This window comes from Papilio machaon, chromosome 14 (assembly GCF_912999745.1).
Source record: "Papilio machaon chromosome 14, ilPapMach1.1, whole genome shotgun sequence".
NCBI classification, from domain to species: Eukaryota; Metazoa; Arthropoda; class Insecta; order Lepidoptera; family Papilionidae; genus Papilio; species Papilio machaon.
In genome coordinates, this window is record NC_059999.1 from 738,343 (window position 1) to 761,606 (window position 23,264).

At 35.9% G+C, this 23,264-nt stretch overlaps 1 protein-coding gene and 1 non-coding gene across 2 annotated transcripts in view; one reads left to right on the plus strand and one right to left on the minus strand.

The window, feature by feature from the left end:
- Nucleotides 1-21,499, minus strand: part of LOC106710082 (mitogen-activated protein kinase kinase kinase 11) — a 44,986-nt gene extending 23,487 nt beyond the window's left edge. The window contains exon 1 of the mRNA XM_045681103.1: nucleotides 20,476-21,499. Coding sequence (XP_045537059.1) covers nucleotides 20,476-21,172 — 697 coding nt within the window. The 5' untranslated portion in view covers nucleotides 21,173-21,499. The remainder of the gene's footprint in view (nucleotides 1-20,475) is intronic.
- A 604-nt stretch (nucleotides 21,500-22,103) lies between these two features.
- On the plus strand, nucleotides 22,104-22,175 carry Trnaq-uug. The gene has a single exon. It is a non-coding gene; the product is annotated as a tRNA-Gln (tRNA).
- The last annotated feature ends 1,089 nt before the right edge of the window (nucleotides 22,176-23,264 follow it).

A 23,264-nucleotide genomic window follows, 5' to 3' on the forward strand; every position in this document is an offset into this window, starting at 1 on the left:
AATTGAAGTCTTTGGACAAAAAAAACTAGCTAAGTGTTGTAACTTAGTTGTAAATTTCTTCGTATTTCTTGGAGTAGTGTCTTACTTAGTAATTAATTTTGCCCATGACCTAGTTTAGTTTAAAAACTTAAAAGTCATTAAACCAAAAACTAATTTGGTCATTTGCTTTCTAATGAAACAGATGATTTTGTAACCAATTGATTTTGTAAAATGTTATAAAATCAATCAAATAATGTAAAAATGTTGCCAGTGTAAATATAAAGGTAGCATGTGCATGTTGTAATGTCGCAATGCGGCAACTCCGCCTTAATCTCGCCCTGCCGTCCCCATCAATTTTGTAGATACATTCGCTGTTCAAACTTATTGCTTTTTAGGTTTATCAATGTTTGTGAAATACATGAAATTACCAAATAAATATAAGTAAATTAATCTTCGAGAACGGCCTACATGAAAGGGCCTCAACTGAGGATTAAATACGCTAACTTGATCGTTTAAATCTTATAATCATCATCATCATTATCAGCTCACTATACGTCCCCACCGAGAGGCTCGGAGCCTACCCCAAGTTAGGGTTGACTTGGCCATAGTCAACCACGCTGGCCCAGTGTTGGTTGACTTCACACATATCATTGAATTTCTTTTCAGATATTGCACATAGTAATCACGATGTTTTCCTTCACCGTAAGAACTTCGGATAAATGTACATATGTAAATCGAAAACCGAAAAACACTTTGGTACATTACGGGATTCGAAACCAGGACCTGCAGATTGCAAGACAATTGCTTAACACCTGAGCCATCGATGCTCCTTACGAATGTCATAATACAGAATGTTATTTTACTTAAAAATTAAGGTTAAGTTATTCTGGATGCACATATGACCACCCAAACGGCATATCCGTGAGAGAATTTATTGTAACATCAGCGTCAGCTCGAAGAGCTTATTACCGGATGTATTACGATAACCGGATTAGCTTTACAATATTTATTGAACTGAAGCGAGGAACGAATTAAATTATAGCTATTAAATAAAGCTAAGCAAGATGATGTAGATGAAGATGTAGAACATAGCCTGGAAGAACACGTAGGCTACTTACAAAGTTTTTTTTTAATTACGCGGGAACGAAGTCGCGAGCAACTAATATTAACAAAAATAAAGATATTTGTTTAAATATATGCAAATATTTGCGACAGCGATAATTATAACAAGTCTTCGTAAATTAATTCAATTAGTATAGAATTATAAATTAATTTATGTCGGTCATTAAAAATTTTAGGAAACAATGATTAAGTAAAAAAACGTCATAACTATTTTTTTCATTATTTAGCCTCAACCTTAGTAACCTATTTGTAAAAAATACCAGGTACTAGGGACATTAGTAAATTTAAAATTTTTATATGTATAAAATTCCCTGAAACCTTATATTATATACAAATTATATTACTTACAATAAAGTAACTGTTGTCTACTACTTCGTCAAACAAACGCGGATTATTGATACGAAGACGGGATTTAGTTTTAAAATTTGTTTTCCGTTATAACCATTTTTTTTTCTATTAAATACAGACACGCGAATTTTATTAATTGTATAGATATAAATAATTTGACTAACATCTAGAACATTTATTATATTAGCCGACCGTGACTTTCCGCTGTCGAAACACCAGTACAAAACATGCTATCTCTCTTTCGTTACAAAGAATTAGAGCGATATCTATATGTTTTCGTGTTAGTGTTTCGGCAGTGGAAATGCAATGTAAGTGACATTTATCGGACCGGCTTACTGTACCAGGCGGGATGAGGTACGCGCTAGTCTGCTTCTGACTTTTAAGTTCACGTTTACAAACGGAAATTAATAAATTCTTGAAAATATAAACTACCAGTGGACGACCTTCAAATTAAGACTGACATTAAAGATATTTTTTAGGAATATTATTTACTAGCTATCACCCGTGACTCCATCAGCACGGAATTAAAAATAAACTTAATAACTAGCTTATGTGTTCTACCAGACTATGTTCTACATTTGTGCTAAATTTCATAGAGATCCGTTCAGCCGCTCCGGAGATACCTTCAAATATTCACATCTATATATCTATATATATAAAAGAAAGTTGTGTTAGTTACACCATTTATAACTCAAGAACGGCTGAATCGATTTGACTGAAAATTGGTGGGCAGGTAGCTTAAAACCAGGAATAGGACATAGGATAATTTTTACCCCGTTTTCTATTTTTTTTATTCCGCGCGGACGGAGTCGCGGGTAAAAGCTAGTTTATAATATTAGTAAGATAATAAACTGCTTAGAGTTAACATACACTTCTATTTTAGATACAGAAAGTAAACGATTTTTAGAAAAACAAGTTGACCAAAAACCGAAACTAAGCTATGGCAATAACCTAAACTAAGCTATGCGGCAACTTCTTTAATAAGCGTACTGAATTAATTAAATAGAGAAAGTACAATAAAATAAGCCTTGAAAATTTTCAATTTCCACGTCACTTGGAATAATTACTTTTATCATGCATTGAACTTTCAAACAGATAAACACTTTTTTATCTATGCAGCTATAAAAAAAAGAATCAATTACTTTGAGGCTTGCTCTTTTAGAGTAATAAAACAAGACATAAAAGATAAGAACAACAAAAGATTCGCGTGTTTCCATTTTGAGCGCGACACAGGTGTAAGCTCGATAGACCTTGCTTGAATATAAACAAACAACTTTACAAATATGTCTGTAATACGATTTTGCTTTTAACAAACAGACAAAGAATTCTTTGGTTCTAGTGTCTACTTTGATTTTACTTTTTACAAATAAATCATGAAACGTTTACCGTTGTGATAATTTTTGTACTTCTTTATTTTTTACATCACAACCACACCTTTAATATTATAAGAAAACGGTTGAATAAATTGAAGGACGCATTTTGATGGCTCCTACGTAGACTATTGTAAGTCACAATTTTTCGATTTACAACCAATTTTTTAATTAACATGAAAAATAATATTTCTGTGTAAATTTGAAAATAACGTTATAAAGAAGATGAACTGTAGTTAGTGATAGCCTAATGTATGTTTAAATTTGATGAGTCGTAATTAATCCTATTAATGTTTAAAGTGTTGACTTGCAAAATTTGCGTTTCAAACGTACGATAGTTTACATAGGAGCCATGACTTTATCAAGACTTTAAAAACTAACTAACCAAGCGTTTTTGTGAACGTAAAGGTGAAGATCAAATATATTGCAATATGATATGAAAATAAAAAAATAAACATGTTTTTGTACACCAATACGTTTCTTGGTATAGACTGTAAAATGACCAAGTTGTTTGCGAAACGATTCCGGACGCAAACCCTAACAATGCAAATACAGAGGCGGTAAAACAGATAATATGCTATAAATACAGTTTAAAAAGTATCAAGGACTCTGCATTAATACATTTTTAATTTGTTTGTTATTCACTTACCACGTTTAAAACGTACTACATCAACAAATACACACACAACTCACGCCTTTAACCCAGAGGGATAAGCAGAGATCGCGGACTTCCATTTGGTGTTGCCAAATGAACCTCCGCAATCCATTTTTCGCCATTTCAGGAGACGGAACGTGACGGGTGGAGAGCCGCGTCGCTGTCTATTCTCCCGGGAATTCACATATATCTTTCAAATTTATTTTTGCTGATGTGGATTGCATCACGATGTTTTCCTTCACCATAAGATAAATGTACATATGTAAATCAAAATTTGGTACATGGCGGGATTCGAACCCAGGACCTGCAGATTTCAAGTCAAGTGCTTAACCCCTGAGCAACCAACGCTTCCATCAACAAATGTGAAAGAAAAAAATCGAACAATTTGTATCTACTATGATATTAAGGCCGACAATACACTAACATATTTAAAAAAGTGTATCACGATCTAGCGTCCTAGAGGTCGATACGTGCGCAGTCCGCCTAATTGCTTCGGTCAATATTTGGCATAGTAAAGAGTACTGTGTTCGGAAGCCGGGTCGTTGGCCATAAACGGTGTCACTAAACTAAGAGTAACGATGACTTACTGCTTCACCAAATTTTTTACGTAAACTTTAAGAAAACTTTTGCGAAGTCAATGCATTGTTTGGTTGATTTTATTCTTTGGAGGCTAAAAATATTCTAATTCCATGTTATACATTTTATACAATGAGAAATACGAAAGGAATCTATGTTTGCATTATTATTTTATTTTAATCCTTTTGGCTACTTGTTGCAAAGTGAAAAAAAGAAACTTTAAACGCTCTTGCTGAACTGCCTGGTGTGTGTTTTTGTGAAACCTTACACCTAAAAATATTTAACTTTAAATTTAAAAGTATATTTTTCACAAATGAGTTGTTAAATGAGGCTTGAAATCAAGGTTTTTCTTAATTAAGACGGAATTTCCTGTTTACAATTTTATCAAGTAATTGCATTAAAAATATTGAAGTAAACAACTAAAAAAGTCTTCTTTCCCTTCCCACCCTTTTCTTATTAGGAAGGAGAAATATCCTCCTTCTGTGCGTCCCCTTCTACGTTGATAAAAGGTAGGCAACGCATCTGTATTTGCGGATGTCTATGGGCAACGGTCGCCTCGCTATTGCAGCGAATCCAGGTGGCCGTTTGCTACCTTATAATATAAAAAAAAAGAATTGTACAGATTTTGAGACAGTAGCAACAAATTGCATAAAATATACGAGAGTCTTCAATCAAAGTATAACATCTAACTAATAAAAATAATTTACGGTTGCATTACGTCAACGGGGCTGGTCTTACCGTCGCTAGACGTAAGTAGTTCTTTCAATTAAAATCTACCTTCCATAATAGGATTAAGGAAGATGTGACTGGATCGTCGAGTGACAAAAAATGTGTAGCGATAACAGGTTTCTAAACACTTGAAGAACGGACAGTAACTGCAACTATCTTACTAATGTTATAAATGCGAATGTTTGAATGTATGGATGGATGGATGTTTGTTAGAAGCTATCTCCAGAACACATAGGCTACTAATAAATTTTTTTTCCGCGCGGACGGATTCCCGGGCGACAGCTAGTACCTACAATATAACGTTGAAACCGAACTTTTATATCGCTCATGTTCGTATACAATATAGAGATATACATACTTATAGATAAATCAGAGAAATGGCTCTATGGTCATTTTTTGTGCACTAAAGCATCATTACATTATGTAAAACTTGAAACAAAATCATGAATTTACACTATCTTAACTCCTTTATTAAAAAATGTTGCTATCTCTATTTATCCAAAGATATTAAGAGGGATGAAAACATGTTTTTGTACAAATGCGTTGTCAGTGGAAACTCGGAATGTCTGGTCGAAAAGAATTCATTTCGACCGTGAGAATACGTCGCTTATGATTTATGAAATAACATTCTTCGCGGAAATATTTTCGTTCCGATAATAAACGATGATATCAAGCAAATATTCATTCTATTCTCATGACAGTTAAACATGTTTTTGCGTATTTCCATTTTCATACTTAATAACATATTGTTTTAACAAATTTCTCATTATTTAGCACAATTTAAGGCTAACATGTACACGTGTATTACGACTATAAAGATGCGTTTTCACTGCCCAAACACAATGTAAAACATAGCGGCATCTCTGTCATTATCTTTGTAAAAAGGGAGACTACAATGTTTCTGCGGCGGTGGAATTTCCCTTTAACGATACTTCTATTCAAAACAAATTAGATTTAGATAGACAGTACATAGGTCATTAATTTAACTTCTTTTCCATTCTACGATAAAATTGTAAAATAGACAGGTTTGCTCTACTTTCAAGGCCTTTTCTTGCATAGTAATATTTAAAATTTGAACGAGGCGTGGGTAAAATTTTATTTTTTAAATTACCAACTCTTAATTTAAGTTCATTTCCGTGAACATTGTAACAATTTTGTTGATTGTCACGTTATTGTAGAAATTGGACGATATGAAAATAGAATGAATTTACTTATCATAATTTACTATTGTCGCTGCGTCTAAGCCTAAAATTGTAAAGGAGTATGTCTAATAGTTTGTCAAGTTTAATATTATATAATTAAAATAATAATGATGAATTCTTTTTGCAGATCCCCACTATTATTCTGCCCCTCAACTAGTTTCATTTCGGACCACGTAAGCTTTGAACTTGTAATTTTTTTTTAAACTCCTTAGGTATTTCACTCTGCATATTTTCGGAGAACTTTTGTCACTACGAAACTGGTTTATTACAAATGTCTGCACCAAATGCTAGTTTTTTTAAAACCACCAAAACAAATACTATTTATAATATTAATACTACTACTAATATTGAGATTAAATAAAATACTGGACATCAAATAGTCATCTTACTAAGTCGTAAACAGGTAGCATGCTATATCTTTGTCTAAGCCTACGCATAAGATAATAACCATAATCGTATATTTAAGGAGTTGAGACACAAGTGGAATCCACCTGAGACCCTCACTGACTCATTCGGACAATGATTCACGATCACTTTCGAATGCATTAACCGTGGATTTCCACTACTGAAAAATGTTGTTTTTTACATAGATAGGGTGAAACAAATTATATGTTTCTGAATAAATGTTTGATGAGTGGAAAACCACGATGAGATTTTATACAATCTTAGCCTTACTATTTGCCGCATTACTATTCTTATTCTGGGCTAATCTTACTTATATTATAAATGCGAATGTTTGGATGTATGAATGGACGATTGTTAGAATGAATCTCCGGAACGGCTCAACGGATCTTAATGAAATTTGACACTGATGTAGAACATAGTCTTGGTGAACATAATTAACATAAGCTACTAATTAAGGTATTTTTTTTAATTCCGCGCGAACGAAGTAACGAACGATTAAAATCTTATAACGTGACAAAAACACCTTTTGATCGTATTTCTTACTCATGAGAGATTACTGTATTCTTTCATTGACATGTTATTTTACTTGTATCATCGGACTTCATTCAACAATCATTTAAACGTGTACTCACACAGTCAAATTATTTTCAGCGCAGCTGTGTACTCGACTTACAGATGCCAAACTTGCAACATTCATACATTGAAGAGTCTGAGTAATGGTCTTCGATTCTATTGAAACTGATTGATCACAAGTCATCATTGACTTCCGGCGACTCATTACTGACTAAAATATTAAAAGGGTTACAGCTGCTATATAAATTGTATCACTATGGACTAAATATCTGACTATTGGCTGAAATCAATATTCGATCTCGAACCATTCTAGCCTATCTGCGGTATTTTTATTTAACACTAACTGTCTAAACTCCGTCCGCGCGGAATAAAATAAAAACTTGATTAGTAGCCTATGTATTCTTCCAGACTATGTTCTACATCTGTAGGAAATTTCGTCAAGATCCTGAGATACCTTCAAACAAACATCCATCCATACATCTGAACACTCGCATTAATAATAAGAGTAAGATTTTAATCAATTTGGATTAATTTTAACACATCTAAAGATCACATTATGGAAAGTAATAATTAGTTGTATATATTAGTAAAACATAGTATCCCTTAAACATGAAAATGTTATTTATTCAGTACTAGCTTTTACCCGCGACTCCGTCCGCGCGGAAAAAAATAGAAAACGGGGTAAAAATTATCCTATGTCCGTTTCCTAGTTCTAAGCTACCTCCCCGTCAATTTTCAGCTAAATCAGTTCGACCGATCTTGAGTGATAAATAGTGTAACTAACACGACTTTCTTTTATATATATAAGATTAAGAGTCTATTAACTGAAAAAAATCGGTTCTTGGTTAGTATTGAAACCATTCAAGTCCGGTAGTCGATATGCAAAGATAATATAGTTTCCGTAAAAGCCATATTTTGATACATCGGTCAGTCATAGCGATTGGTTACGTACAATAATATGGCACATACGATAGCTGCACGGGTTTTACCCATTACAATCAAACTTTAATGTATATATTATACTAGCTATCGCCCGCGACTCCGTCCGAGTAAAATTAAAAAAACATAATAAGTATGTGTATAAGTATGTATGTGTTCTTCCAGGCTATGTTCTACATTTACGCCAAATTTCATCGAGATTCGTTGAGCCGTTCAAGAGATACCTTCAAACAAACATCCATCCATTCTTCCATCAATCTAAAATTTGTATTTATAATATAAGTATGATTGACATTGAATTGACAATATTTAACCTTCCTATGCATCTCCTCCTCCATCAAATCTTTCCTTCCCATCTTTTCCCATCATTTCAAGAATACTTGAATCAACCATAGTTAGAACTGAACTGGTTATAAATGTTTAGAGACAGATAAATAAAATTAATAAAAGCTGCTTCGTTCGCTTCCTTTATCCATATAAATATGGCTCGACGTTTTATGACGTCACAGCGCACAAAGACTAGACCGCTGATATAAAGACAGACAAACAACTATTGTAGGTATTAAATAATAAATCAATGCATAATTGAAAATATTAGTGACCACATTTGTGAGTGCTATACGGGCCGTGGGAATAATACTCTATTCTTAGTAACATAACATTTTTCCTAGAAACGCTGCGTCACAAAACACAATACACCGCGATTATTGTAAATGCATAAAGTCTATTTCCACTGAGCGGCCATCCACTCGTGAATCTGACCGCGCCAGTGGAAATATAACTCGCGACATCATACAAAAGAGGCCACTACCACAGATTCTATGTAATAAAAATATTATTTTAAGTACTCTTTCATAAACCTAAACAACAACAAAAAATATCTTGCTGTTAAATTTAATAAACAATTTCTTACAATAACTATAATATATAAATTATATTTTAGTATCAACGACTGTACTTTTTCAAGTCATTTTTTTGCTTACTATGACTTACTTTATTACTTGACCCCAATCCTACCTAAGTTAAATAATAACATCGTCAATACTTCCACACGCTGGTAATAACTGTTAACTACAAAACAAAACACGACAGATTAAAAAAAACCTATTAGAAATTATGTTGTTTTTACTATAACTATTATAAATATCTACAAATAAACTAATCATTAATTAAAAAAAAACAATAAATATCGACTGATTGTGAGTTTTTGAGACCAAAATATCCGAGAAAATGTTACAGGGACGACAATATCTTTTATATAGAAATTTGGGGCTCGGAAACCGACGGTGAGTCTACTGTACCTCCTCATGATACTCGGAAAGAATAGGAATCGATACCTCACTTGTTAAAATAGGTTGTCGTTTACTTTAGGCTAAAAGAGGTCAAAATGAAATTGATTATTTTTAAATCCGCGCGAATAGATTCGCGGGCAGCAGCTAGTATGCACATAAAACAAATCAAGAGGTATACAGCTGTCGTGGTAACGACCTTTGTCCGTTTACGAGTAGGTGTCGATATCATGCACTAGGTAAGCCGTAACTCGACACCTTAGCCGTGTACGTGTCGTAGTGCACGGCAAACTCTTTGTTTACATATAGAAGTATCACTTGTATAATTTACTTTGCTTTTTATTACGGTGTATAATTAATAAGATTCACCGAGCTCGTCCTTTTTAAAGGACACTGAAAATCGGTCATGTTGCGACGGACAAAAACACGGTTGTTTACCAACTAGCTCCGTTTTACGACGTAGGAAATGGTTATCTTTTGGCACGTGTTTTCACATGAGTATTTCACGGACTATTGTTTCAGATTAAATAATTCACAAATTCTCATGAAAAGTAAAAAATATGTATATTTTGTTCAGGTATAGCGGAAACCCACGGTCAGTTCTAAGGACATCAAGTGACGTAGAACGGTTTCATCGTCTGATTATATTATTGCAATGTTACATCGCAAGATTACATCAGAAAATAAACGTACCCACGCGACGTCTGCCCGCTACTCTTGTCCGCTACACATGCTTTGTTAATGTACCGCAGCTAATAAACATTCAATACCGTACCACGGAAGGGTAGACAGAAATAACGGAATACCATCAATCAATTTGTCAGAGAATAACGCATATTATTTGAAATTTGATAACATTATCTCATTATATATCTCTGATAAATAATCATTATGAATACAAGTAATGCGGAAATCCGAAATAATGGAATAATATGTTAGTTTAAATTTTTATATTACTTATGTATTCGACCCGGTTCGTGCTAGGATTTCGTGCGATAAAAACCCGCTAGGTACTACTATAATTGACATTAAAGGCGAACTGATCTTTTAAATAATTAACTGCGCTTAACGGCTCGGAAATCACGCCAAAGAGTCGGCTTTATGGCTAATTTTATGCTCTGTGGTAAGTTTATTTGGGTCAGTCGGGTAAGAGGGGAAAAGGATCGAGCTATAAATCAGGACCTGAGACTTTTATATTGCACGATTTTCAACAATTATAATTTTTATTTTTTATCGCATTACAGTATTAGACTTACACAGTGGTAGACGCCAATAACAACAATATCAGACCATTATAACGTATATTCATAAACACGAGTGACAAAGTGTACGAAATAGAAAAATATTAGATAGTAAATTATTATCAAAAGCGATATATTAAAAACATAACTTTCGTCTACGAAACACTTTTGTATCCGTATGTACAATGAAACATTTCGATCCTACAAGTGAAACCGTTATCACCAAACGGTTTCTATATTTATTATGATGTTAGTCCGTTTCAAATGCGTCTTTTCTATGTATTAGAGAAAGTCACCATTTGGGCAGGACAAGGACATACATATATTTATTTGGCATAGAAATTTACATCACGGTCAAACATACTTACGACATTTGAATGATAATGTATGAGTCAGATAGATTCAGGTTCATAGGCACCGTTTGATTCGTCTGACCGTGGGTTTCCGACACTAAAATCTCTATATAAAACATATCGTCATCCCTGTCATTATCTTTGAAAGAAACAGAGACAACGGTATGTTTTAAACGGATATTTTGATCTCAGAAACCCAAGGTCATAACACATTTGTTATAACTTTTTACGATGTCTGTACAAACTTCAAGGACGTTTATTCCTCCTTAATTCGGTATTATGAAACTTAAATTACAATTAATATGGTCAAAAACATGTCGTATCAACATAATACATAGGGGTTTAACTATAGCTCCGACAATTTGCTAGACGTTTTTTAAGAGAAGGGGGCAAACAAGCGACTTAAGCGCCAGAGGAACTGCAGATGACCCTAAGTCGTATTGGTTCAAAAATACTGACGTTAACGTTATACGATTCTAAGTGGGAAACTAATTTATTTCTTATACTGTATATATTATTATAACATAGAGTGTTCAATGATTAAAATGAACTAGCGAGAAAAAGCTAGTTTTTAAAACCCTCGCAAGGCTGAAACCATTGACACCAAAAGCAAAGGAAAGTTGTTTGAAAGTTTGTCGAGGCCGCTGCGTTACCCCTTATAACATTTGTGCCTGATATCTATCTCGATCAGCCATCAGGCGGGGGTGCAACGACCCCGTGCCCCCCCTCGCTCGCCATTCGCGTGGCAACAACCAGATGTTTGCCCGACCCACCTGGTCACCGGGCAAATGTTGGTTTTAATAACAATGTCTCTTTCCGCCTTCTTGTTTGTCAGCTTTATTTTATGTTTATTACAATCGAACCTTAATTTCCATTGCCTTCAACCATGAGTGAAGTCCGCGGGGTTTCTTAGTGTCTAATTAACTATTATTATGATTATAAACAAGCATGACTTAATGTAAAACTAAATAGTAACTAAATGTAAAAACTAAACATATAAAATTTTATTTATTTTATCGCTGTTAGTAACAACTTTAATTAGTTAGATTGCGGTAAAAGTTAAATTAAAACTTGGGCATTTTAGTACAGTTAAACGTCGATTTACATTAAAATTGAAATTACGAATTATAAATGATAGCGGGTTCGAAGACGAGTTAACGTCCGCAACGCCCCAAACCCTTCCAAGATTAATAGTTGGGGATATCGACTAATAGCTTTATAATTGAGACGGAAGTGCATTGGCTCAAGGATACGAAAAACACTATAAGTAAAAATAAAAAAAAAAAAAACATATTACTAATATTATAAGTGCGAAAGTTTAGATGGATGGATGGATGAACGTGTGATTGTTTGAGGATATTTCCGGAACGGCTTAACGAATCTTGTTAAAATTTGGCTCAGATGTAGAACATAGTCTGGAAGAACACATAGGCTACTTATTAAGTTTTTTTTTTAATTACGCGACAGCTAGTCTTTAAATTAAAATCAAACAATGTATGATCAAGTTAATTATACCAAAGTTCAGTCATATAACACTGATATTATCACATTTATATCATAGTTAAAATCCATTGACTGAGAGATAGTCTAATATATAAAATTCTCGTGTCACAGTTTTCGTTGCCATACTCCTCCGAAACGGCTTGACCGATTCTCATGAAATTTTGTGAGCTTATTCAGTAGGTCTGAGAATCGGCCAACATCTATTTTTCATAACCCCCCCCCCCATTTTTTAACTGCGCGCGGACGGAGTCGCGGGCGACAGCTAGTATTTTTATATTTGGTTGCTGAAAAAAATATCCTAACCCATAGAGTGTAATTTCTACACCGGTGCAACTTGCAAAAACCACCATGAATAATCCAGTCCCAACCAAAAAAGGGTCCAGCGAATTAACGTTAATTGAACAAAAGATGTTGCGTACACAATGCCATCGCCGACGCAACAACTGTGAGCTAAAATGCATACAGACAAAAAAGTAATAACTTGAAGTAACAACGTAGATATTAAGTTATTCTTTATGTTTGTTGCAATAATCTATAGATCAAAACATGTCACTGACTGATTGTGAACTCTAACAATATTACTCCAAAAAATACAGTTAGACACTGTAGTTAAACAAGTGTTATAACACTACTAGCTTTTACCCGCGACTCCGTCCGCGCGGAATAAAAAATAGAAAACGGGGTAAAAATTATCCTATGTCCGTTTCCTGGTTCTAAGCTACCTGCCCACCAATTTTCAGTCAAATCGATTCAGCCGTTCTTGAGTTATAAATAGTGTAACTAACACGACTTTCTTTTATATATATAGATGACCGGCGCTGAACGATATTATCGACGTCAACGTGGTTATATGTTTCACCATAAATATGTACCACTCCAATGATTTCGGTAATTCATTATTTTTTGTTAAAGATCGCATTTCGAAAACCTGCACTTAATAACCTAACTAATATTATAAATGTGAATGTTTACATGGATGGATGTTTGTTAGAAGGTATCTCCAGAACATCTCAATGGATCTTGATAAAATTTGGCACAGATGTAGAATTAGTCTGGTAGAACACATAAGCTACTTATTACGTTTTATTTAATTATACAGCTAGTATTTCAATAACTATGATTTGTGAAAAATCCGCCACGAGTGCTGGAGTCACAGTATAAAATGGTTGATGTATGTTTAAGCTAAAATGTATTTAAAACACTGTCTACGTTTTTTAGGGTAAGGTATAGTGAGTTTATAATCACTAGGGATATTAGTAGTGTTAGAGACAAAAATTAACACTGTGCCGGTGTATCGGCGCAGCACTAGACATGTCAAATATCAACGCTTACGTCGCCTCACTACAGCTATCTGTCACTTGGTTTTGGGAACTTTAGCGCGCAATACGCTCGAGATGATCTTGACTAATAATTCTCTAAAAGTTCAGAAGTGAGATATTACCCAAACTCACAAAGTGATTTTGTTGCATAAAAGAATCGTATTGTTTACCGGAGAGTAAGATTTTTAAAATTTGTAAGGATATTGAGAACTTCGAGTAAATGGTAAACTTAAAACGCACACCAGCGTGAAAATCTTCATATTTGGTGAGATTGTTCCATGTTTCTAATTATCTGTACAAAATTATTTACTGATTTCTTAATTTGGTGATTTCTAAAAGACTTGAAAACATTTTCCTAAAGTCCGTAATCGTACAATCATAAAGTCATATTACGAAAATTGTTTTATTAACAGACCATGAAAAGACCATTGGCTTGAAAACACAAAATCAACATTTGTTGTGTTTATTTCTATTTTAATGTTTGATTTAAAGGTTTGGTTTTATGGTTTGTCAAGACACAAAAGTTTGTGTAAAATATTAAAAGTGCCTTTCATTTTAAAACAAGGTATGATTTATGTTGAGACACAAAAGTGGTGTGTAAAATAATATGAATCATACATTTAATTTTAAGATTATAATTTGGTTAAAAGATAACATTTTTGTGTAGAATATTTAAATATACTGTTGGCTTTAAGACAGTACTTTCAAAGACTACAATTTATGTTATAATTTAACAGGATAATTAAAAATACTTTTCTGTATTTTAAGACACACATAGAGGAATAAAGAGAAAAGACAGTCAAATTGAGGTATTAAAGGAGTTGGTACAAAAACTAAAATACAAGTCAGTGGTGTATTATGTGGAATATAATTTTGAAGTTGTGACAAATATGCATGAAAAGATGTTACAATGCAATTGCATGGCAAAGATAATTTTGCCAAAATATGAATGGAGGACCCCATGTATTCATTATGTCAGTTGATGACAAATTTAATTCAAGTGTTTCCATTTGTTAAGCTGTTCTTAGTAGTAGTTCAGACTAGGGAACATGCCAATTGAGTTAAACCAAAGGGTGAGGATTCAGTAAAATTTTATTATGACAAACTTGGGATTGGCATGTCACATGTCATGTAATATGACAGATAGCATGATTGTTCAAGCCATTATTGGTATAAGCTGCCGGATGTCCTGGCATGGATACTTATTCAATTTGTACTGCGGTAAGATCAAACCAACATTTATTATATTTTTAGTGTTGATGTTTAATAAGACAAGATCAGGTTTTTCAATTAATTTAAAGAATTTTCCTAACAACTGAAATTGAGAATATAGATCAGTTTATTAGTGAGGGTCTGGTAAAGCAGAGTTGTGATAAAATTAAAGCCATTACCTGAGTCAGATGGATATCATTATGTCTTAAGTCATTGATGTCCTTTCTAAGTTCAGTTTATTTTAATTTGTGTGTCACCAGGATACTTCTGAATTAAAACTTGATTTTATTGTTTGGTATGTCATGACATACTTGCCCTACATGGTCATGTGATGAATGTTATAGATCCATAAAGATATTTGGTGTTTGAGATGACAAGAGAAATCGTGTAGATCGAGTTACCGCCTAAGGGTCCGAACCTGCGCGTGTCGCGAGCAGCGCGCGATCGAAGCGCGTGTCGCAAGCAGCGCGCGATTGAAGCGCGTGTGGAGAGTAGCGCGCGATTGAAGCGCGTGTCGAGAGCAGCGCGCCATTGAAGCGCGTGTCGCGAGCAGCGCGCGATTGAAGCGCGTGTGGAGAGCAGCGCGCGATTGAAGCGCGTGTGGAGAGCAGCGCGCGATTGAAGCGCGTGTCGCGAGCAGCGCGCGATTGAAGCGCGTGTGGAGAGCAGCGCGCGATTGAAGCGCGTCTCGAGAGCAGCGCGCCATTGAAGCGCGTGTCGCGAGCAGCGCGCCATTGAAGCGCGTGTCGAGAGCAGCGCGCATTTGAAGCGCGTGTCGCGAGCAGCGCGCCATTGAAGCGCGTGTCGCGAGCAGCGCGCCATTGAAGCGCGTGTCGAGAGCAGCGCGCCTGAGCGGTGCCTGTCTACAATCAGCGCGCCTGAGCGGTGCCTGTCTACAATCAGCGCGCCTGAGCGGTGCCTGTCTACAATCAGCGCGCCTGAGCGGTGCCTGTCTACAATCAGCGCGCCTGAGCGGTGCCTGTTTACAATCAGCGCGCCTGAGCTGTGCCTGTCTACAATCAGCGCGCCTGAGCGGTGCCTGTCTACAATCAGCGCGCCTGAGCGGTGCCTGTCTACAATCAGCGCGCCTGAGCGGTGCCTGTCTACAATCAGCGCGCCTGAGCGGTGCCTGTCTACAATCAGCGCGCCTGAGCGGTGCCTGTTTACAATCAGCGCGCCTGAGCGGTGCCTGTCTACAATCAGCGCGCCTGAGCGGTGCCTGTCTACAATCAGCGCGCCTGAGCGGTGCCTGTTTACAATCAGCGCACCAGTGAAACGCGTGTGGTGAGCAGTGCGCTTGTAAAGTGCCTGTCGTTAGCAGTGGCGCTTGTGGAGCGCCTGTCGCGAGCAACGGCGCTTGTGGAGCACCCGTCGCGAGCAGTACGCTTGTGAAGTGCCGGTCGCGAGCAGGCCGAGGCGGCGAACCTGTGGAGAGTCTTGATGGGTATAGATGTCATGGAGTACAGGGTGCGCGGAATGCCAGGTATTTGACATGGTAGTAAAAATAATAATAATGATAACTTTTATTTCAGACACATGATTGATAAAAGAAAATCAAAGATTGCCTATGGGGCGTATGTTTAGCCTCAGGGCGTATATGTTGCCTTCGGGCGTATGTTTTGCCTATGGGGCGTATGATTAATAAAACTTTTATTTCAGACACATGATTGATAAAAGAAAATCAAAGATTGCCTATGGGGCGTATGTTTAGCCTCAGGGCGTATATGTTGCCTCCGGGCGTATGTTTTGCCTATGGGGCGTATGATTAATAAAACTTTTATTTCAGACACATGATTGATAAAAGAAAATCAAAGATTGCCTATGGGGCGTATGTTTAGCCTCAGGGCGTATATGTTGCCTCCGGGCGTATGTATTGCCTATGGGGCGTATGATTAATAAAACTTTTATTTCAGACACATGATTGATAAAAGAAAATCAAAGATTGCCTATGGGGCGTATGTTTAGCCTCAGGGCGTATATGTTGCCTCCGGGCGTATGTATTGCCTATGGGGCGTATGATTAATAAAACTTTTATTTCAGACACATGATTGATAAAAGAAAATCAAAGATTGCCTATGGGGCGTATGTTTAGCCTCCGGGCGTATGTTTAATAACAATTATTATTAGTTTTATTTCAGATACATGGTTGATACAAAATGTGCTATATGTTTTGCCTACGGGGCTAAGTTGTGCCTACGGGGCTATATGTTTGCCTCCGGGCTGTGTTTTGCCTACGGGGCTAAGTTGTGCCTACGGGGCTATATGTTTTGCCTACGGGGCTATATGTTTTGCCTACGGGGCTATATGTTTTGCCTACGGGGCTAAGTTGTGCCTACGGGGCTATATGTTTGCCTACGGGGCTATATGTTTTGCCTACGGGGCTGTATGTTTGCCTACGGGGCTATATGTTTGCCTACGGGGCTATATTTTCTGCCTACGGGGCTGATTTGCTTTTAGGTCCTTTTTCTTGGAGGTGTTCTGGCTCTTCATGGCGCTTGGGACAGCGTGTAAAACGATGCAGCAAGGATCAATACTCCTTCGAGGACGAAGGAAATGCAGGATGGCCGAACTGTTAGAGACAAAAATCAACACTGTGCCGGTGTATCGGCGCAGCACTAGACATGTCAAATATCAACGCTTACGTCGCCTCACTACAGCTATCTGTCACTTGGTTTTGGGAACTTTAGCGCGCAATACGCTCGAGATGATCTTGACTAATAATTCTCTAAAAGTAGGTACCTCTCTACCGTAAAAATTACAAAACCAAAATAAACCCTAGATCAAAATCTTATGATATTTTATCAAATGGCCATCACCATAATATTATAACAAGTAATGATTTTCCCATACATGCCGGAGACGCTGTAATCTCTCCGGGATGACGGAAGCTTTCAGCTGATTGGATAAATATAAAAGGGTTGGCACCCTCTCACAACGGTTGAGAGGGGTCGTTGTACAGATTTTGTAAGGAAAATTCAACGCTTATTTACACTCATGTGGTTAAAGTTCTTTGATCTTGCTACGTAAATATATAAAATATGTGAAAGTAGCAAAATAATGAACTGCAACATATGGTAGTAGGAATTAAATATCCTGTAACTATAAGATTTATGTACTTACCTATTTATTTTATACATAACTATACTTATATTTTGCTTAGCATCATATAGATAAGTAATTGACCTACTGCTTTTTTTTTAAATTAAGATATGATATGTTGACTATTTTTTGGAATGCTAACCAAAAAGTTTTCAAGCCTTGTTTACATTATGCCAGTACACTAGAACACTAGAGCTGGCCTGACATGGACTGTATTCACTGGCACCAGTTAATGTTTAGATTACACTAGTTGTATGCTAATGCTGATTTTGAGCTGATCCTACTGTACTGGCATAATGTAAATGAGGCATAAATTTATTATATGACAACTAGCTGTCGCCCGTTTGTATCGTTTTTTTTAAAAAAAAAAAACTAAATGGGGGGGGTTTTATGAAAAATAGATGTTGGCCGATTCTCAGACCTACTGAATATGCTCACAAAATTTCATGAGAATCGGTCAAGCCGTTTCGGAGGAGTTCAAGTTCGAACCCCGTGACACGAGAATTTTATATATTAGATTTTTAAGTACGGCTTTAATGAGATATAGATAATCACAATATAATCATTAGTAACATTTTAATGTGGTCTCAAAGTGATGTGTGTGGGCGCAGAGTATTTTAAAAGGTTCATTTGGTGTGGGCAGAACAATATGAATTGCTGTTGCATAATCACCCTTCTACAGAATGCAGATATGGAAACGTTTGAATTTTGAGTTTGTATATTGAAATTAATATGGAACGAGTTTATTGGTGTTAACATGGGTGATCAACAGACAGACTGGCAAGTTCACTTCTAACAAAAAAATATAGTTGCATGGAATGTTATTATTTTTTTATTTTTAAGACAATAAATGCTTTATTGTGTTTCCCAAAGTTTCAAAAGATTGGTCATAGACATTCTTTATAATTTTTTGGAATGAGTTAATTAAACTACAATGATGTTATAAATTCTTTAAAAAAGCAGAGAAAGACATATCTATCTATATATATATAAAAGAAAGTCGTGTTAGTTACACTATAACTCAAGAATGGTTGAATCGATTTGACTGAAAATTGGTGGGCAGGTAGCTTAGAACCAGGAAATGGACATAGGATAATTTTTACCCCGTTTTCTATTTTTTATTTCGCGCGGACGGAGTCGCGGGTTAAAGCTAGTGTTTTTATAAAAGTCTTTTGGCAATAAAAACTCACAGTTATATACATAAAACTCAGCAATAAAATTTCAACCCTACTAATATTACAAACGCAAATGTTTGGATGGACATTTGTGTTGAAGGTATCTCCAAAAGGTCTTCATGGATGTAGATAAAATTTGGTAAATATGTAGAATTACTTGTATTACTACTGTAATTAGAATACTGAAATACCTGACCCGGAATTATGTATGATTATTGTGGGATAAGTTTATTGTGTGTTTAAATATTTACTCATTAACTCCACAATGGTTTTACATTATCTTTGAAATTTGGCAGAGATATTATAAATCATAGTCATTCTTTTTGTAAATACTGAACAAAAGCTAGTATGTAAATGAAGTGGTTTTGATAGAGTTAAATTGTTAGGCTATCAACTAACATGGTAAAACTATTGCATTTCAATCACCATGCACTACAATAAAATATTGAAAACCTTTATCAGTACTTTAGTTATTATAACGGAATGTAACAAAGCATTTCCCGTTAATAATCTGAAGAACATGTTTATATTATCTTATATATTAGAAGGATATAAACTGAGGAATATACTTTTTTAATGTAAATTCCTATTCAACATATTTGTGACTCCTATGAATAAGGGCCAATGTGAAAATTGACAACTTTTCAGGAGAGGATTTCAAAGTTTCAACCATATAAGAGAATAGACCGGATAGGCATTACTTCAGCAAAAAAAAAAACATTTACACCTGTAAATGTGTATATTTTTTTAGTAAATGTTGTTAACTAGACTAAGAGATAGCTTTTAACATGAAAAAAGTAAAAATTATCAATTTGTTACTTTGGCCCTTATACATAGGAGTCATCTATATAAAGCAATTAGAAAATCATTATAGAACTTCCATCATCAGAAACAGCTTAATAAAATATATAGTTTAGGATGACTTCATAATTAAATCCTGAAATTTTCATTATAGCTGACCTTATAAACAATACAATATTGATTATAGAGGCCATTGGTAGTACTTTTCTATTATGTACATTAGGTTTATCATAGTAGTATTTATTTATTGTACCTAACCCATTATTATTTTGCCAATTTTTGCTTGAAACTGGATAATACTTGTTCAGTTATTGACTAAATACCAGATTACCAAATCCATTTTCCCATCTGTTTTCACTGCACTAAACAAAAGTGAGCTTTTTTTAATTTTCATTGAAGCTTAGAGTTTAGGTTACAAATTAATAGTGCTTAGTCTAATAGTGTTAAGAGTGATGAAATAAATTTTAAAGAGTCATAACATTGTATTTTATCCTGTTTGAACTGAAAACTTCCCACCCTCATAATGATATGCTAAATAACACATTATAATGAAATGGAAAGTATATTAATTCATGAAATACTCACCGTTGGAGCTCTTGAGGTCTCGATGTATGAGAGAGATGGGTGCATCAACATGCAGGTAGGCCATACCGCGGGCCACCTGTATCGCCCAGTCCACCAGGATGCCGGGTCGGATCTTGCGACCCGACAATACTCTGTTCAGTGGACCACCGCGCGCGTATTCCATCACCAAACACAAATTTGGCTCCTCCAAACAAACACCTTTCAATGACACTATATTTTCATGTTGCAACATCCAAAATAGTTTTGCTTCCTGCAGCACACTCTCTTTGATCACTTCGATGTCTTCGTTGGCGTCCTGGCGTGCCGCCTTTACTGCCACGACCTCCTGGTTCCAGTAGCCGCGGTACACCTTGCCGAAGCCGCCCACGCCGATCACCTCCTCGAGCTTCAGCTCCGAGAAGGAGACGCGCGGCGGATCCACGTCGCCGATCACTGACGACACCGCCAGTGGGTCCTCCTCCGTCACGTAAACCGCGGGGAAGATGCCCACCCGGTCGCCAATCTTGCCCGTCCACCAGCCCTCGTCGCCCGAGATGGTCGCGTCCTTGGACAGCACCTCGACGATCTCCCCGCGACGCAGAGACAGCTCATCCTCCCCCTGCGCTATGTAGTCGTAGACGGCGGTAAACAGAGCTAGTGGCGGGCGTTGTTCTTCTGCCGCCATAGCCGCGCGGCCGGCCGCTGGCCGCGGCGGCATCACCCCGGCCGCACAGCCATCACGCTCCCCCTCGCTCAGGCGCCGCGACACTGCTGCAGCCTCCGCCCACCACCGCACATAACTACTGAACGCGTTCGGTTACGATCACCGTATTATTCCGCCATCTTTGTTTCCAACATCGATCATGGCGGTGTTGTGGCTGAGTGCGAAACGGCAACAATTTAATCGGTCGTTAACGTTTAGTTGAACGTCGTTTTCGAAGTAGTTAAAGACGCGTTGACTTCGCTGCAGTGATGTTAATTATTCTTCATTCATCTATCAGGTTATACGATAGACGGACGAAATGACAACCATACCACAGCGAAGTCAGTGACAAACTGTCACCCAATGTTACTTCCTACAGGAATTTTATCTTTTTCATAGAAAGATCAAAAATGTTCAAACTTAAAATTTTTTAGTTTAGGTGCGATTGGTAAAAATTACACATTTTAAACTTTACTAGTAAAAAGCTTTCGAGAGATTTTCACGGACTTTTTCAAGACTAGTAACATTGGCACAAGAATCGCAGAATTCATTTCTGTCGCTAGATGGCAATAGCGAATCACGAAACATTGATAATTTTTGCATTGCCATCTAGTGGTGTAAAAGTGGATAGGTTAAATAGATAATAAGCGTTTTTTTATTAGATCAGGTGCACTTAAAAAATATAATTTCCTGGCCCTATTTAAAATTTGGCAATATACGGCTTAAGAGTGTAAATGAAATAAATTCTTCTTGTAATTACTTTCAAAGTTTACATATTCTTGAATGTTGGACTGTATTCATCTAAGAAAACGTTCATGGTTCAACAGTGATTGCCTTATTTGCATTATAAATATTTTATACGATAAAGTTTTAATAAAATTTTAATTATTTTCTACTTTCTTTTTGTTACTTAATTTTATTGTAAAATTAGCATTCAAAGAAAGCCGGTCCCATGGTGTAATGGTTAGCACTCTGGACTTTGAATCCAGCGATCCGAGTTCAAATCTCGGTGGGACCTTCGAAACATCTATTTTGTCGAATTACGTATTTTTATTTTATTTTTTTATTAAAATAAATATATTACTGATCTGTAATATATTTTTTTGAGTTTTATTATAAAATTAATCGCAAGTGTAAGTTAGAACATTTCTCGTCGGAGTCTGTAGGGATGCTGTAGGGAGCATTATTGATCGCGTCAAAGTGGGATGGCTGTATCCATTCGCGGCGTACGGCCGCCGCGGACGTGGGCCTCGCAACACTCAAAAACACACTTATAAGCGTTCCTAGCTCGTCCCCATCACCACAGACAATTTCAAAATAAAGCAAAACATAAATTATAATAAATAAACACCGATTAAAAAATACCCCGAGTTGAAATAATCTAAGAAAACCGTTCGCGAAGTGAAAATGTGACAGACCATAGTGATGTCAGCCTCCCATTGATAGTTTTCGTTACGCTACAGAAGAAAATCATAAGATATTATTGTGTTGGTTTGAAACGATGATGATTTCCGATCGGATCAGGACATGACAGTGCTCTTACCCTCGTTATGGATACGCAATGTTTGAATGTGACAAAATGTTTAAATTATATAGAAAAATCAAAAGATCATGTCCTAAATGGTGCTGGAGGAAGCGAAATGTTTTAATAATTAAACCGGTCTCGTGATTTATTTTATTTAAAACAAATTTTAAATAATATTCGTGATTATAGTGTAGTTAAATAGTTAAAAATGAATTCGTTTAACGCGCCCACAACGCAAATAAACGCTATTGATAAAATGACTACAGTGAAGTGTAAATCTGTCGATTTAGAAGGATATGTTATTATTGTGGTCCAAACGAAGGATAATAAAGTCAAATTGTATGGTAAGTATTAGATAAGAATAACTATATATATTTAAATAATATCTTTAAAACGTGTTTTACAGATTATATTCTCTAGATTTAGAGGTTATGTTCTAAGATAGAAAGAAGACTATTAATTATATTACCGGTAATAGTGACATAAGAAATGGGTTCTTTAACTCAAGCTTAAAGTTTCGAAAATTCCATACAATAAGGTTTTATCCTATAATAAAGTGAACGATTTGTGACATAAATGTAT